At 50.9% G+C, this 16,471-nt stretch overlaps 1 protein-coding gene across 2 annotated transcripts in view; it reads left to right on the forward strand.

Moving 5' to 3' along the window:
• The first annotated feature begins 5,238 nt into the window (after positions 1–5,238).
• Positions 5,239–16,471, forward strand: part of Grk3 (G protein-coupled receptor kinase 3) — a 110,576-nt gene continuing 99,343 nt past the window's right edge. The window contains exon 1 of one of the 2 annotated variants that reach the window (XM_039089109.2): positions 5,239–5,454. In XM_039089109.2, the coding sequence (XP_038945037.1) occupies positions 5,342–5,454 (113 nt within the window). In that variant the 5' untranslated portion in view covers positions 5,239–5,341. 2 annotated transcript variants of the gene reach the window in all.

Genomic DNA, 16,471 nt, shown 5'->3' on the forward strand with positions numbered 1-16,471 from the left:
GACCAAGGCAACTCTTATAAGGACAACATTTAATTGGGGCTGGTTTACAGGTTCAGAGCTTCAGTCCATTATCATCAAGGTGAGAACATGGCAGCATCCAGGCAGGCATAGGAGTAGTAGGAGCTGAGAGTTCTACATCTTCATCTGAATGAAGCCAGAAGACCGGCTCCCACGTGGTTAGGATAAGAGTCTCATTGCCCACTCCCAAAGTGCCACACTTCCTCCAACAAGGCCACACCTCCTAATAGTGCCATTCTCTGAGCCGAGCATACACGAACCATCACAGTGTATGTATGTGTATGTGTGCTTGCACACTCATGTATGCAGGTTGGTCGTTGACATTAGTCTTTTCTTTAGCCACTTTCCACCTTATATTTTGAGAAAAATGGCTGACCCTGGAGTTCACCGATGGGCTTTGATCTGCCTACCTTCCCTGTGTCTGCCTGTCCCTACCTCCCAGGGCTGTGATTAAGGACCGGTGCTGCCGTGTGTGGCAGTTTACACGAGTTTTGGGTATCTAAATTCTGGTCCTTGTATAACAAAGCACATTTACCAAGCTGCCTCCTTGTGCTTTGAAATAGAGTATTTTTATGTGGTCCAGGCTGGCCTCACACTCACTGTTGAACCCAGGCTGCTCTCAACCCTACAACCCTATCTCCTGTCTCACATCCCTAGAGTTAGAGTTACAGGTGTGGGCCTCATGTCTGTGTCTTTAATCCAAACTCTCCAGCAGACGTCAGTGGAAGCAGTGTGTGAGTGTGAATGTGTGTGTGAATGTGTGTATGGTATGCATATGTATGTGTGCATGTGTGTATGTGTATGGTGTGCATGTGTGGGTGTGTGCATGTGGGCGTGCATGTGTGTGTGTACTTTGTGTGATGTGTGTGTATTGTGCGCATGAGAATGCATATGTGAGGTGTGTCTGTGGAGTGTGGTATGTGTTTGTGTGTGGTGTGTGTATGTGAGTGTGTACGTGAGTGTGTGTGTGTATGGTTGGGGGTCATATCTAATGATTTCATGTGTGCATGTGTGCATGTGTGTGTGTGCACTTTGTATGATGTATGTGTATATAGTGTGTATGTTGTGAGAATGAGTATGTGTGTGTGTAGTGGGTGTGTGTGAAAATGCATATGCATGTGGGGTACGTATGTGAGTGTGTGTGTGTGTGTGTGTGTGTGTGTGTGTGTGTGTGTTTGGGGATCATATCTACTGATTTCAGCCTCTCCAAATCTGAGTAGATTTCCATCTGTGATGATCTTTTCATTCTGCTGCACTCCCTTCGGGATTCAGCACCCAGAGATTGCGTGCTCAGTTCTGACAAGCTCCGTAAGCTCAAAACAAGAAAGAAAACCAGCTAATTCTCTCCTTAGCTTTTTTCCTCAGAGGCTGTTATTAGAATATACTCTGGTGGGCCAGAAGTATGTTTTCACGTTCATTAACCTCTCCCTCCCCACCTCTCTCTCTCTCTCTCTCTCTCTCTCTCTCTCTTTGCATGTGTGTGTGTGAGAGAGAGAGAGAGAGAGAGAGAGAGAGAGAGAGAGAGGAGAGAGAGAAGAGAGGGAGAGAGGAGAGAGAGAGGAGAGAGGAGAGAGGAGAGAAAGGAGAGAGAGGGAAGAGAGAGAAAGTGAGAGAGAGAGGAGAGAGGAGAGAGAGGAGAGAGAGGGGAGAGAGAGAAAGTGAGAGAGAGAGGAGAGAGGAGAGAGAGAGGAGAGAGGAAGGAGAGGGAGAGAGAGAGAGGAGAGAGAGGAAGGAGAGAGAGAGAGGAGAGAGAGGAGAGAGGAGAGAGGAGAGAGAGAAAGTGAGAGAGAGAGAGGGAGAGAGGAGAGAGAGAGGAAGGAGAGAGAGAGAGAGAGGAGAGAGAGCAGAAAGAGAGGAGAGAGGAGAGAGAGAGGAGAGAGAGAGGAGAGAGAGAGAGAGAGAGAGAGAGAGAGAGAGAGAGAGAGAGAGAGCGCCAAGGGGCACATGTACAGGTCAGAGGGCAGCTTGCTGGAGGCAGTTGCCCACTTCCAGCACATGGCTCTCGGGGATGGAACTTTACCCATGGAGACTTCTTGCCATCCGGAGAGTCGCTGTGTCCCGAATGTGCCAGTCTCGGCCACATCTTCCCTAACGATGCAGCGTGTGGGGAAGACAGTGAGCACACTGCGAACCATGTGGGAACCCTGGAGTTCTGTCAATTCTCAGAAGCAGCTTGCGCTCTGAGCGCTTTGGTCCTCTGGGGGTGGAGGGGGCTGGGCCGGGAAGGTTTGCCAGCAAGTTCTGCCCACCGAGCACACGTGGGCGGCGATTTGTTTTCTGCATCTTTCTAGAGACTGCAGGCTGGCGAGGATTGCTGTCTAGTGACAGGAGTCTGAGACTCAGTTATGACAACTGTGTCAATGTCATGCATACCCTGCTTTTGGTGAACATGAAAAACTGCACCACACTGAAAGACTCCAGCTATGAGAGAGGGGCAGGAGCCAGCAGAGGGCAGCCAGAGTGACCTGTCTCCTACTATGTTCAGAAGCCATACCTGGGGATGTGATCAGCACATGCATACATGTAGGGGATGACCTACACCGTGAGGGGCTTCAGAAACACGGACATGTTTTGGACACACTGTTCCCTCTGTTAGAAAAGCAATTGCCTGTGTTTATAAACGGACATCGCTGTTGCCATTTTTGGTTCCTAGAAATGCCCTAGGGAGAAGTTATTTTTGGTAAGGGGGTCTTCCTGCTTCAGTGTGTAACTGTGAGCTGCTGGTTTGGAATCTTTTCTAGCATGGGCCAAGTGACAGTAAAGCAGGAGGTGATCTTGGTGGAGGATCTGCTAGGTGTCAGGCAAGGTGCTTGCCTGTGTGTGTGCCCATTGTGTGCAAACCTGTGTGTGCATGTGTCTGTGTGTTATGTGCGTGCCTGTGAATGCACTGTGTGTGTGCCTGTGTGTGCATTGTGCCTGTGTGCGCGTCTGTGTGCACTGTTTGGGTACCTGTGTGTCCATGTGTGTGCATTGTGTGTGCCTACGTGTGTGCATTATGTGCGTGCCTATGTGTCTCTGTGTGTGCATTTTGTGGTTGCCTATGTGTGCATGTGTGTGCATTGTGTGTGCCTATGTGTGCCTGTGTGTGTGCATCGTGTGGGTACCTGTGTGTGCATGTGTGTGCATTGTGTATGCCTGTGCTTGCATGTATGGGTGCATTGTGTGGGAGCATGTGTGTGTGCCTGTGTGTGCATTGTGTGGGTATGCATGTGGGTGTGCATGTGGGTAGGCCACATGACAAACTTGGGTGTTGTTCCCCATTTGGGCTTTTAAAAAAGTTACATTGATTTATTGTGCAAGCACACACAATTGCAGGGGTCAGAGGCACCTTCCAAGTGTTAGCTTTTTTCTGCCACCAAGGGGCTCTCAGAGACTGAACTCCATGCTGATGGCGAGCACCCTTATGTGGTAAGCTCCTTTGTCTGCCTCTAATCTTGTTTTCTGGTCTCTTGATGGCCTGAAACTCTGAGCCCTGGGGCTCCCCCTGTCTTGTCTTCCTGGTGCTGGGATTCCAAGCATGTGTCCCAATGCACTCTATGTGGGTTCTGGCAGTTGAACTCAGTTCCTCATTTTTGTGTGGCTGGCACTTCCCAGCCCAAGGTACATCTCTAGACGCTGCCCTCCCCCTCTGCTGTCTCATTACTCGAGAGGACAGAGCCACAGAGAGCTGAGACCTTGCCTCTGATGTCTCTCAGCCATTTAGCGTAGACCAAAGGTTTGAATGCGGGTGTCTTCATAACTTACTATACACCAAAACTTGGAAAAAGGAACATAAGACAAAAGCTATCTTACTTTTGGGGAGGTGGGAGGGTAGTTTGTTATCTGATCATTTGAAAATCCCAGAAGACTTTAAAAAAAAAGGAAAAGAAAAAAACAACCCCACACTTTGGAAGAAATGATATTGAATCAGACATAAAGGGACAGGATGCTCTTGGGGCAACTTATTCCTCCCTCCACACTGGGTGGGCATCCGTGTTCCCATTTTGGGGTGAAAAGGTGGATGTAACTGGCAAATGCAACTCAAGGCTGGGCTCTGCCTGACTCTGTCCCCTTTCTATGGTGGGCACTATAGGGGTGATGTTGGCTGTCCGTGGCAGACCCAGCTCCTTCCCAGGATTTTCCCACCCTTTACCACCTAGTCCTTTTCTAGTCCCTCCAAATACTGTGCCTTGGGGATGGAGAAACTTATGGTAAAACTGGCCTGTTGGGAAACAGAACAGACAGAAAACGAAAGCCAGGGACAAACCCAAGCCACTTCTGCTGGGACAGCAGGACAACTAACCAAAATGTAACCATAACCCCCTCAGCTATGGGCAGAAGTTCATTCTAGCCCCGTCTGATCTGAGGTTCACAGTTATGTGTGACAATTTGGATAAAGGCCCTTCAAGCTTAGGATGTCTCCAGATTTCCTGGTCCCTTAACAGGTGCCACATGGGTTTTGAATTTGGATCTGTCTGCCAGCTGCAGAGAAATGAAGTAGTGACCCAGGCAGGGTTGGAGGTAGTGAAAAAGGTCACCATGACAGGCCCAGGCCCCTGGAAATTCCCTACTGCCTAGAATCGAGCCTCAGCCCTTCTACTTCCCTGAAAACCCAGGAGGTGGTTCTGTGTTCTCATGGGCGCACTTCCTCTTGTGGCTCTTGAGTTGGTATAGAGCCTGCAGGAGCCAGGATGCTCTAAGCCCCCCCACTGGACACTCACCCTGAGGCCTTCCACCTGAGTGCAAGCGAGCTGTGACCTTGAACCTAGAGCACTTCCATCCGCTGGGTCCCCAGGGACAGCTCTTCTCCAGGGCGTGACTTACACCACTTCACCCCGCACGCAGGGCAGGAGCCAAGCAACTTTCTCCACTATGCTGGTAGTGTCTCTTGGCTTGGCTCACAGAGGGAGGTCCAGGGTGGGGCTAATGGCTGGAGACACCCCCTGAGGTAGCTCTGACCTCTATTTGACAATCACCAGAAAGAGCAGGTGGGACCACTCCAGGGTACCTCCAGTGTCCCCTCCAGGAGAGTGAGCTACTGGAGACCTCCTGGAATGTCCCCTCAGTACTGGGCATCTGGACTGTGCTTAGAGATCTAAGGGGGAGGAAGAGAGGAAAAAGAGGAGAGGAGAGAGAGGAGAGGAGAAGGGAGAGGGAGAGGAGGAGGGAGAGGAAGTCCCTGGTGCCTGAGAGGCTGGGTCAGGAGCGCGTGGCCGCGGACGGTTGGGGGCGCGCCGGGCTGGGGCGCGGAGCCGCGGAAGGGGCGGTGCGTCGGGGTCCGCGTCGGGGTCGCGCGTCGGGCGCGCCGTGGCCCCGTCGGGGCGGCGGGAGCTGCGGAGCCGCCATGGCGGACCTGGAGGCCGTGCTGGCCGACGTCAGCTACCTGATGGCCATGGAGAAGAGCAAGGCGGCGCCGGCCGCGCGCGCCAGCAAGAAGGTCGTCCTGCCGGAGCCCAGGTACGGCTCCGGCCCTCTCGGTCCTTTCCAGACCTCTCCCTGGTCCTCTCCCCCACCTCCCGCGCTCTCCAGTTCCCTGTAGTCCCCTCCTGGCCCCTCTGGTCCTTTCTCTTCTTCTGTGCCCCCCACACCCCGCCAGTACCCTCTGCCCCGCTGTCCGGAGCTGGTTGCAGGGTTGTCTGTCAGCACCCTTGCCCCCTGCAGTAGTAAGTAGACCTTGAGTTCTCAGTTCTGTCACCAGCGCCATCACCTGAGCCACTTTCCCCAACTTGGACCCCTGGCGGCCTGCCCTTTCTGGAAAGGATGACAGGAGAGCCACTTGAACCTAGCCTGGTCTTGCAAGACTGGAGGTTCCCGTTGCACCGGCTCAGGCTGGCCACTCGCTGCCAAGTTGCCTTTAATATCACTACTGATTTATTATTGATTTTACTGAGGTGTGATATTCTCTTAGAGCTGTACTTGTCCCGGGGAGTTCCCGCCGGTACAGAGTGGGGCTGTGGGCTCACTTCTTAACGGACCCCACTGCCAGTTGCTTAGCCGGTGTGGTTTCCTGAGTTGACGATAAAATTGGCTCGGACTTTATAGCCACCCCTGAACGGTGCAATTCTTTAAGGATCTAAACCGAAGCTACGCCCCCTTTAAAATGGTCAAGCATGACACACCCATGTGGTGCCAATGTTACTCACCTTCATGTGTGGGAAAATATATACATTTATTCTTCCAGTTTGTTGAGCTCCTGGGGATGGGACCCAGGGCTTCATGCACGCTAGGTAAACAATCTGTCTACCTAGCAGCATTCATAGACCCCCACCCCCACCCCGGAGAACCTTTCAATGCTGAGCGATGGTCAGATTATTTTTTCCAAGCGTGTTTGTGAGCCCCGTGATCCAGGGAGCATCAAATCCCTGTGCTGTGTTTGCTAGGAAGAGTCACACTGTACACACAGCTGCGCTGGCTGGGTATTTTTGGCTTGCCTTCCCTTCCAAGCCTTGGCCCCTCGCTGGTTTTTGGGGCGTGTTGCTCCTGACAGAGTAAACCAGGCACAAGGGGAGACTGGACAGTGCACACCCTCCTAGAGTTTAACCTATCTGAAGTTCACTGAAAACAGGACTTGACTCAAATCTTCAGTAAGTGGGAGGGACCAGACCCAGGACTCCCCAAGTCACAACCAAGCAAGCCTCAGTAGAAAACTTTCCCTATGGGGGGGCATGTGGAAAAAAAATCATTTCATTCTCTCTTCCCTTCCCTCTGCCCCCACCCTTCTAGGGGCACGGAATCTTAACTATGTATGGTTTCTATATATAAAACCAATAAATCACAACTTATGGGGAGCTTTATGGGGGAGAGAGTATATAAGATTACTAAAATTAGGAATGTCTGTCTATTCATCTTCCCCCTCCCTTGGTGTTTTTAACCTAGCTTGACTTTTCTGTGCACAGTTGCTCTTAGGTGCACACACCAGTGTGCCTCTGACATGGTCTTCGGTGATACTTTGTTTCAAAGGAGATGTGCTAATGGCTGGGCTTTTGAGTCCTGATGTCTTAAGGTTAAGGGATGTCTATGGGAGAATCCAGTGAGGTTAGAGTCCTTCGAGGACTGCTAATCTGCAGCTGTTTTTCAGGTAGACCCTTGAATTAGACCATCTGTCCCACCTCCAGGACTCTAATCTGTTGCCCATTTGTCTCAGTGGCTTCAGCGCCCAACCAATAACCAACCACTCAGCCACAAATGCTTCTGGTTCCTTGCAAGGGTTTGACTATTGGAAGACGCTGTTCAGAACTGTGTTTGTCCAAAGAGGAGCATGTGTTTGAACTTGCCCTGGTCTTTCACTATCGATTTTTTTTTAAATTTCTAACTAATTATCTGGTCACTCTCAGTATTCTTTGTGCTTCCTTATCTCGTTACTTTGCCTCTTCCCAGTCTTCAATAGACAACAGTATCTCATTTATGTCAACAAAACAGGTCTGCAGGGCCCAGTCTCCCATCTAGTCAAGGGAAAAAAGTCTCAGGAAATGGAACACTGAGCACAAGGGGAGACTTGGCCTCCTGTGAAGTGGCAAGAAGCAAATGTTTCGTTATGCTGACACATTATTCAATTAACAGGCTGATGGGTGTAAATCCTCTGAAGGATCACATCTCTGCTTTACTTCACCCAAACATTTGTTGAGCTACTGGAGCTGATAACGGGGCCTGTTGGAGGTGGCGGTTGTGACCCTTGCAGCCCCATTAGCCAGGGTGTTTATATACTGTGTCCATGGCATGCCGTGATGATGAGAAATGTTCCGATTGAATTGGGTCTAACTCATGGGTGAAGGCCCAGAGAGCCAGTTTTTAAGTCATGCCATGACTAAGACAGCTCTTTACACTGGGTCCATCTCTCTGATTACTTTTTCCAAACAGAATGTTACTGAGTCGACTTGAAGTCCCATGTGGCTGAAGGGAGTTGAGTAACGAGGCCACGTTTTCCCCAAAGAGACCCTTTCTGTTTACTGGACGTTGACAAGGTTGGGTTCTCCACTGGGATGTGGCTCTTGTCAATCATTCGTGCCAGTGAGTGGGGGAGCAGAAAGAACACAGCTTGGGCCGTGGGCATGCCAAGGATGTGTAGAAGTTAAAGGACAACCGTAGCCATTGGTCTATGCTGCCCAGTTTGTCTGAGTCACATCTTGTTCATGGATGGGACAGCTGACCCCATTCCCTCCCTGCCCCCGCCCCCGTGACTGACCTGGAAAGGGCGTGGCCATCTGCCCTTTCACGATGTGGTCACTGGAGAGAGTCCTCCTCCCTCGTTCAACTTTTAGGACATGCCCCTGGCTTCCTTCTGTGCACATTCTTCCTAATGTGGAAGAATGGGATAGGAGCTGAGAGGGATGGGAAGTAGCCAGGCGGTGGCTCTCTGCAAGCTTCCCGTCCACAGCTCTGCAAACCAACCAACCCGCAGAGCCTTGAGGAAGGTGTTTTGTTTTTGACAGGAGTCATTCTAAGATAGAGTGGCGGGGGGAGGTGGGGGACACAAACTGGAAAGACAATTTGTTCTGACATTTCCATTATTATCTCATTCCTGGTCAAAGTTAATTTGTGCCAGTGACTTGGAGAGGCAAGGGATCCTTACAGCCGGGGGTTCTTGAAAACAGATGTGCTGGAGCGATCAATTTGGGACGAGGACCTGCCCTGTGGAACACTGTAAAACGCTTTAAATCGGAGCCCCGTGTGTATCTCTTTGAGGTACAGGCAGTCCCTGGTTCAGCGGTCTGTTCTTAGAGACAGCTTTTTGAAGCACTTGCTCAGGACTCCCACGAAGCCTTGCCTAACTCCCATGAAGACAGGCATAAAACTCTCGGAAGGATGTTAAGGCTGGGGGAGACGCATCGAGAGTCTCTGTCAGCAGATGGGTGGATGGATGCCAAGGGGGAGAAGTTAGATTGGAAGCAATCGGGGGGGGGGCTCTTCTCTCAGGGACCCCCAACAATCTAGACAAAGAAAAGGTGCCTACTACATCGTGGCACAGGAACCAGCATTACTGGGAATGTCTCCTCTGCCAGATCTGGGCGCCATCGTGTGTGGCACATAGCCACAGCAGGCATACACACCGTTCTCTTGTTTCTCAGAGGGTTCTGTGCTCAAGAAGACCAGGGAAGGGAAGGCAGATAACCGTACAGAGGGCACAGGATGAGGGGTGCAAGGTGTAGGGAGTGGAGCCAGGTTCCCCATTCTACCAGCGGAAGCAGTTTAGCACACCAGGGTTGCACAGAATAGCAAACCACCTCGCTTCTTACCTCGTAGGGAACGGATGTAACTTTCTGTTTTTACGGATGTAATTTTCTGTTTTTAATCTGGGGGGGGGGTCGTGTTGGGAGATCCCTGGTGTGGCTTTGGGACATCAGGAATATTCTTGGAGGCTGTGAGAGAGCAGCAGCTCTTCTGGGGCCTCCGGGGAAGGTAATTATGATTAAGCGAGCCTGCAGGTGGTGCCCTGTTTCCCTGCGAGGAGCGAGGAGCGTGACGCCAGAACCAAGGTGCGCATAGCCTTCCTGGAGCGGTGGGGAGCTGCGGCCAAAATCCCCTCCTCTCTCCCCTTCTCCCTTTCTAAGAAAAAAAGCTAAAAAGGGAAAGATGATCCATTTAGCTTTAATAATAAAATCACTATTCCAAAGAACCTTTGCTTATTAGAGAAGAACGAGAGGCGAAGACTACCATTGGAGAATGATGAGGAATGGCGAGCTATGAGCACGGCTGTCTCCCCATCTCTCCATCCCTCCGTGGTCACTGGCAATTGGAACAGAAGTGGTGAGATCGGTGTGCTGGCTAGTTTTCTGTCACCTCGTTACAAGCTAGAGTCATCGGAGAGGAGGGAGCCTCAACTGAGGAAAAGCCTCCATAAGATCATAAAGTAGGCAAGCCGGTGGGCAGTTCTCTTGATTAGTGATTGATAGGAGATGATCCCGTCCATTGTGGGTGGGGCCTGCCCATTGTGGGTGGAGTCATCCAGGGCTGGTGGTCCTGAGTGGTATAAGAAAGCAGGCTGAGAAAGCCATGAGGAGCAAGCCAGTAAACAGCACCTCTCCTTGCCCTCTGTATCAGCTCCTGCCTCCAGGTTCCTGCCCTGACTTACTCTGGTAATAAACAGGGATATGGAAGTAGAAACCGAATAAACCCTGTTCTCCTGAGTTGCTTTTGGTCATGGTGATCATCACAGCGACAGTGGCCCTGACTAAGACACTGGACACTTTTACTTCTGCCTGTGTGGTTATGGCTTGGAAGTCACAGTGTAGACATACAGGTGGGCCACAAACTCACAGAGATCCACCTACCTCTGCCTCCCAAGTGCTGGGATTAAAGGCAAGTACTACCAGGCCTGGCTTTCCCACCTTATTTTGGGGGACAGGGTCTCTCACTGAACCCAGGACTCATTGGCTTGAAGAGACTGGATGACTAGCAAACCGTAGGGTTCCATTATCTCTCCAGTTCCATCCCAGCCCCCAGAGTTAGACACACACTATCACACACAGTATTTATGTGGGTGCTGGGGATCTAGACTCAGTTCCTACTGGGCACAGGTGGAGGCAGCTTCTCCCAGGTGGCTAATGCATTCCTGCGCCATTTGCACCTGGTAGGGCTGGGTGACCCCTCTGTCCCTGCTGCTCCAGTCTCTCACGGCTTCCCTCTCTCTGTTCTCACTCTCTGTTCTCCCCACTGCTGCAGAGTTGGAATTCCCAGCCCTTCTGATTACTCCGTGGGTCTGTCCTCACACCCTGTAAATGTCACTTCTAATTTTAGAACTCATCTTTTGGGTCCTCTGAGCTTTGGCCAAATCATACGCATATTTAAATACACTTTATGCGAGGCACTGTGGGAGCGGGGTTCTGCACCCAGATACCCGGTGGCTGGTGAAGGTCAGCTTGGACTCAGCCTTGGGTCTACGCACACTGCTTCCTCTTTCCATGGTGTGAGAGGCAGGAGTGGGAATGGCATGAGAGGAGGGCCCTGAAAACCCTCTGCCACCTAGGTCTCTCTTCTCCCTGTGCCCTCCTTCCTATCTGTGATGAGTGTGGAAGAAGAAAGGTTCCAGAACAGGAGTCAAGAGCTGGACAGTCACCCCTCCCCCCCAATCTAAAACACATGATATCTACTCATTGCCGATCATGACATGTTCCAACACAAGCCCTGTCATAACCCTATTTATTTATTTATTTATTTATTTATTTATTTATTTATTTATTCACTCATTCCTATGGAGTGGAACAAGGGGAGAGAGCTATCGAAGGCTCTCAAGCACAGATAAATGGAGAGGAAAAGGCAGTTTTCCACTACACTCCCAGGTTGCTGGGTTTGGGTGTGATAGCATGCTTTGGAAAAAGCAGGATGGTGCTGGGAGTGGGGATCAGTTGGCAGAACATTTGCTCAGCGTGCATAAAACCCTCAGTTTGATTCCCACAACAGCTTGTAAATGAGGTGGGGTGCGCACATCTATAATCTCAGAGTATAGAGGCAGAGGGTCAGAGGTTTGTCAAGGTCATCTTTTGCTACATAGTGAGTTAGGGCCAGCCTGGGCTACATGGGAGCCTGTCTCAAAAAGGAGGGAATGAGAGACAGAGACAGAGAAAGACAAGCAGAATAGAGAGACAGAGAGAGACAGACATACGCCCAAGCATGTATACATATGCATACACACACAGAGAGACAAAGAGAGACAGAGAAACACAGGGAGAGACAGAGAGACAGACATGCATGCATACACACACACACACACACACACACAGACACAGAGACAGAGACACACAGGGAGAGACAGAGAGACAGACATGCATGCATACACACACACACACACACACACAGACACAGAGACAGAGACACACAGGGAGAGACAGAGAGACAGAGAGATCCACAAGAATGCTTGTACATACATGCATACACAGAGAGAGACATAGACAGAGACAGAGAGACAGAGAGAGACAGAGATCCACACGAATGCTTGTACATACATGCATACACAGAGAGAGACAGAGACAGAGACAGACAGGCAGGCTCACACTAAGCAGCAGTGTATGGGAAGCCCTGGTGCCAGGCTGCCTGGAGGAGGTGGAAGCAGAATCATGGAAAGTTGAGGGGTGACTGGCTGGGCCAGGGCAGAGCAGCTGCTGAGCCCTAGAAGCAGAACTAGGTTTGCGCCCCTGTTGTGTTTTCTCCACTTTCTTCTTTCAGCTGCCTACTGTGGTCTTGTGTGTCTAGACCTTTCTACACAGCACTCCCTCCTCTCTTTCTGTCCTTTCTCTCTTCTCCCTGCCCCCCCAATCCCTTTAGTGAGATCTGGGGTCTTCACAGGCTCTTGACTCTGTCCCTTCCTTCCCTCGTGGTATGAGGCTGCAGGCTTCAGTAGTAAGTTCCTCTACTCTCTGTGAGACTGAGCAGACCGTAAAAACTCAGAGAGTCCCACTCTTGTATTCGAGGAGCTCTTGGAAAGTGTACTGGCTGGTTTTGTGCCGTCAACTTGACACAAGCTGGAGGTATCGCAGAAAAAGGAGCCTCAGTTGTGGAAATGCCTTCATGAGACCCAGCTGTAAGGCATTTTCTCAACTAGTGATCAAGAGGGGGTGGACCCAGCCCATTGTGTGTGGGGCCATTCCTGGGCTGCTAGAGCACAGTAGCAAGCGGGCCCCGCAGATGGACTGGAGCAAGAAAAATGAACTCTTCAGCAACCCCTGAGTGTCCCACCTCCGTTGTTTTGTGCTGGAGGGTGGGGCTGCCACCCTGTCTTCTCCCAGGTGCCCACCAATCAACATTCAAATCAGCATCAGCACCCACCCCACTTCCTGACAAATCTGATTTTCCTAGAATTCTGTCCTTCCCTCACCGTAGGGAAGGAGAATGTCCTGACTTCCTGCTCTTCCCCCAAGGGCTTCTTCCTACCAAAGTGTCCCTTCACCAGTCCGCCAAGGACTCCACTGGGACCCTCACTAAGCAAGGACCTTTGGACCAGACAAGAAGTCTTCCCTCAGCAATGTGTGATAACCAAGTCCAAGGTTTACCAGGGGCTGTCTATGGCAGCCACTGCTCGTAATGGACAGGGTGCCCAAGGTCCTCGGAGCTACCTCTTGGCATGTTCGGTTCATTTGACTTTTTTTTTTTAAAGAGTGTAGTATTGAGATTTTAGAGGAGTTCTTGTTTTCCATGATTCTTGTGATTTTCCTGGTTGTTGTACCCAGGGCGTGACAATGGCTTCGTCCTTAAAATGTTATTTCTGCTCTCACCCTGAGAGACCTTGGCAGCATGGGGAAAACCTGGCTGCCTCTGTCCTGAGCCAGGTGCCACCACTGTAAGGAAATGCCTTCAGAAATTCGGGGTTGGGGATTTAGCTCAGTGGTAGAGCGCTTGCCTAGCAAGCGCAAGGCCCTGGGTTCGGTCCCCAGCTCCGGAAAAAAGAAAAAGAAAAAAAAAAGAAATTCACTGGTTCCTTCAAAGTGGGGAAAATAAATAAATAAATAAATAAATAAATAAATAAATAAATAAAGAAAGAAAGAAAGAAAGAAAGAAAGAAAGGAAGAAAGCAGGCTGAGCAAACCGTGGGGAGCAAGCCAGTAGCAGCACCCTTCATGGCCTCTGCATCAGCTCCTGCTTCCTGACCTGCTTGAGTTCCAGTCCTGACTTCCTTTGGTGATGAACAGCAATGTGGAAGTGTGAGCTGAATAAACCCTCTCCTCCCCAGCTTGCTTCTTGGTCACGATGTTTCTGCAGGAATAGAAACCCTGACTAAGACAGAAAGTGAGCAGTCCAGTCACACAACTCTGACACCTTTGGAACATTTGTAGCGTCGCAAGGCTGTCCTGTAGTGCAGTCTGAATGCCAGGTTCCTTCGGTCCCTGTGTGGTTCTCCAAACACAGCCTCTGAGCATGGTGGCTCTCCAGCCTGCCTTGGCTTTTATGGGGAGATCTCTGGTTCCTTGTACACTGAAGTGTGCACATTGCTCTGTAGTCTGCTCAGTGCAGGAGCGGCCATATTTGGTAAGAGCTGAAATTCACGAAGGTATCAAAGAGATAGGTGTAAAACCATCCCAGTTACTATAGGCATAGTATCTTGGGTGTTGAAAGTGTACATGGTCGACTTAATCCTCAGTTCTGTTTTAGGAAGAGACTTTTGGCCCTGTGAATGCTTTAAAATCCATGACATCAGTTCTGTGACCAGGGTTTAAGTTAGGGTGTGGAGGGAGGTGTGGGCTTATACATACATTTGCCAGTCACCTGGACAGCCGTGGGGTGTTGAGTGCTAAGTGAGGATGCCAGGCAGGACTGAGAACCCTGCGGTTGTAGACTGGGATTAGGAAGAAGGTGGACCTTAATGGTGCTGAGAGCCGCCTTGCTTTATGAGGAGTGTTAAAAGGAGCTTCTCAGCGACTCAGAAACACAAATCCTATTAGACAGGGAGAGCACCACTCTCTTAACCCTGGTGGTCAAGCTGTGCTGTGTCCAGAGCTGGGTGTGACCGGGACCTCATGTGGCAGCTGCTTAGCCGAGCACTGAGGCTCTCCCTCCTTCCCAGCAAGCATTCTGAGCCATATTCCCAAGCAGCACACTCTGGCGACTGCCGCTGTGCGAATGCCAGCCGGGGTGGGGGTGGGGGTCAATATTTCTCGTCATTAACAAGAAGATCTGTGGTGGTTCCCTAGTCATCTCATGCAGGGTTTCTGTAACGGCGTGGCTCTCAACAGGGATTTAAGTTAAAATTGTACTAGAAGTGCCTACACGAATCAACCTCCGTGTGGCTGCTCAATACCAAAGACTGTCTTTTAGCTTCAAAGGCATCGAAGGCTGTGATTCCTGTTACATCCTCTTTGTGAGGTATGGTGGTAGGGCCAAGCTCTTGCCTACCTTGAGTGAGGCCCTGCTCAAAAAGGGGAAGAAAGACAGGAGGCATCAATCCCAGATGCTGTGCCTCTGCAGTGTGGTCAGCAAACTCTGGTGTGTGCTGTGCTCCGCGCTGTGTCACACATGCATACGTGTGAGTGTGCATGTGGAGACCTTTGGTTAGTCAGGGTTAGTGAGAAGCCACCAACCTTGGTTTGTTGAGATCAAGTCTGGGCCAGAATGCACAAATTAGGCTGGGTCGGCCAGTGAGCGAGTGCCAGGGATTCCCCCAGACTCTGCCTCTCCAGTTTGGCGATCAAACTCAGGTAGTTGCGTTTCAAAGGCAAGCAAGCATTTTGCTGTCTGAGCCATCTCCCCGCCCTCCAAAATCTCTCTTTCTTATAAAGGCACCCTGACCGGAGAGAGTTGTAAGTGAATCCTGTCACTAGAACATGAAGTGTAACGGGCGGTGGTCAGTCTCCTCAGTGGGGTGGAAAGGAGTTTCTATTTATGTAAGCATCTCTGGACGCTCTCCCTCTGGTGAGATCTGGGGTCTTCACAGGCTCTTGACTCTGTCTGTGCCTTCCTTCCCTCGTGGTATGATGTTGCAGTCTTCCGTAGTAAGTTCCTCCACTCTTCCTTAGATGGAGGGGACTGTGCAAACTCAGAGAGCCCCACTCTTGTACTCGAGGAGCTCTTGGAAAGTGCCCAATCTGGCCACACATCTCTGACACCATTGGAACATGTGTAGCGTCACAAGGCTGTCCTGCAGTGCAGTCTGAACGTTAGGTTCCTTCTGTGTGGTTCTCCAAACACAGCCTCGGAGCATGGTGGCTCTTCAGCCTGCCTTGGCTTTCAGGGGGAGATCTCTGGTTCCTTGTACACTGAAGTGTGCACATTGCTCTGTAATCCACTCAGGGTAGGAGTGGCCATGTTTGGTAAGGGCTAAGTAGTGGCTCAGGTAGGACACCACCTGATTGGCAGGTGTCTTCACCCAAGCCTCTGTGGACTCCTCCTCTGACAGACACATCCAGGGTCTAATCAGTAGCAGGTTGACTTGTTTATACATGAGAACAGATGCCCGTCTGGGTTTCTGTGCTGTAGACTAAGCGGCCTCCCCGATGGCTCCTGCAGAACATGTAGCACAGAACCGGGGCTGCTTGCTTTGGCAGCACCACACCACTGCCACTTCCAACTCAGCACTTGGCTTGTGGCTCCCCCCCCCCCCATCTGTCTGGGACAGTGTGCATGCTGGCAGAGTCCATCTAGGAAGGGGTGATGAGACTATGGCTCCATAGTCTCTCTGCTTTCCCAAAACAGGTTTGGATCTGAGGTGTAGACTGGTCCTTACCAAAGAGACTGCCACGACGGTCTGACTTCTCGCTCCCACTTGTACACGAGTGCACATGAGACCCGAGACATGCTGGCCAGTGTTGAGTCATAGATTTAGATTCAAAATTACTCATTAACTGTTGGCTGCTCCGGGTCAGGGCAGAGCCACAGGAGTGGGTGACAATCTGGTGATATGGATTTGACGGATTCGAGCCTAGTGGCCATGGGAAGGCTTGGTCCTCCAATGGTCCTAGCGTCTGGAGAGAGACCACCTAATGCATCTTCAGGAGTCACAGTTCGGGATGGAGGGAATGGGGCAGAGGACATTGTGTCTGTGGATGCTCGC

The sequence above is a fragment of the Rattus norvegicus genome, chromosome 12 (assembly GCF_036323735.1).
Source record: "Rattus norvegicus strain BN/NHsdMcwi chromosome 12, GRCr8, whole genome shotgun sequence".
NCBI classification, from domain to species: Eukaryota; Metazoa; Chordata; class Mammalia; order Rodentia; family Muridae; genus Rattus; species Rattus norvegicus.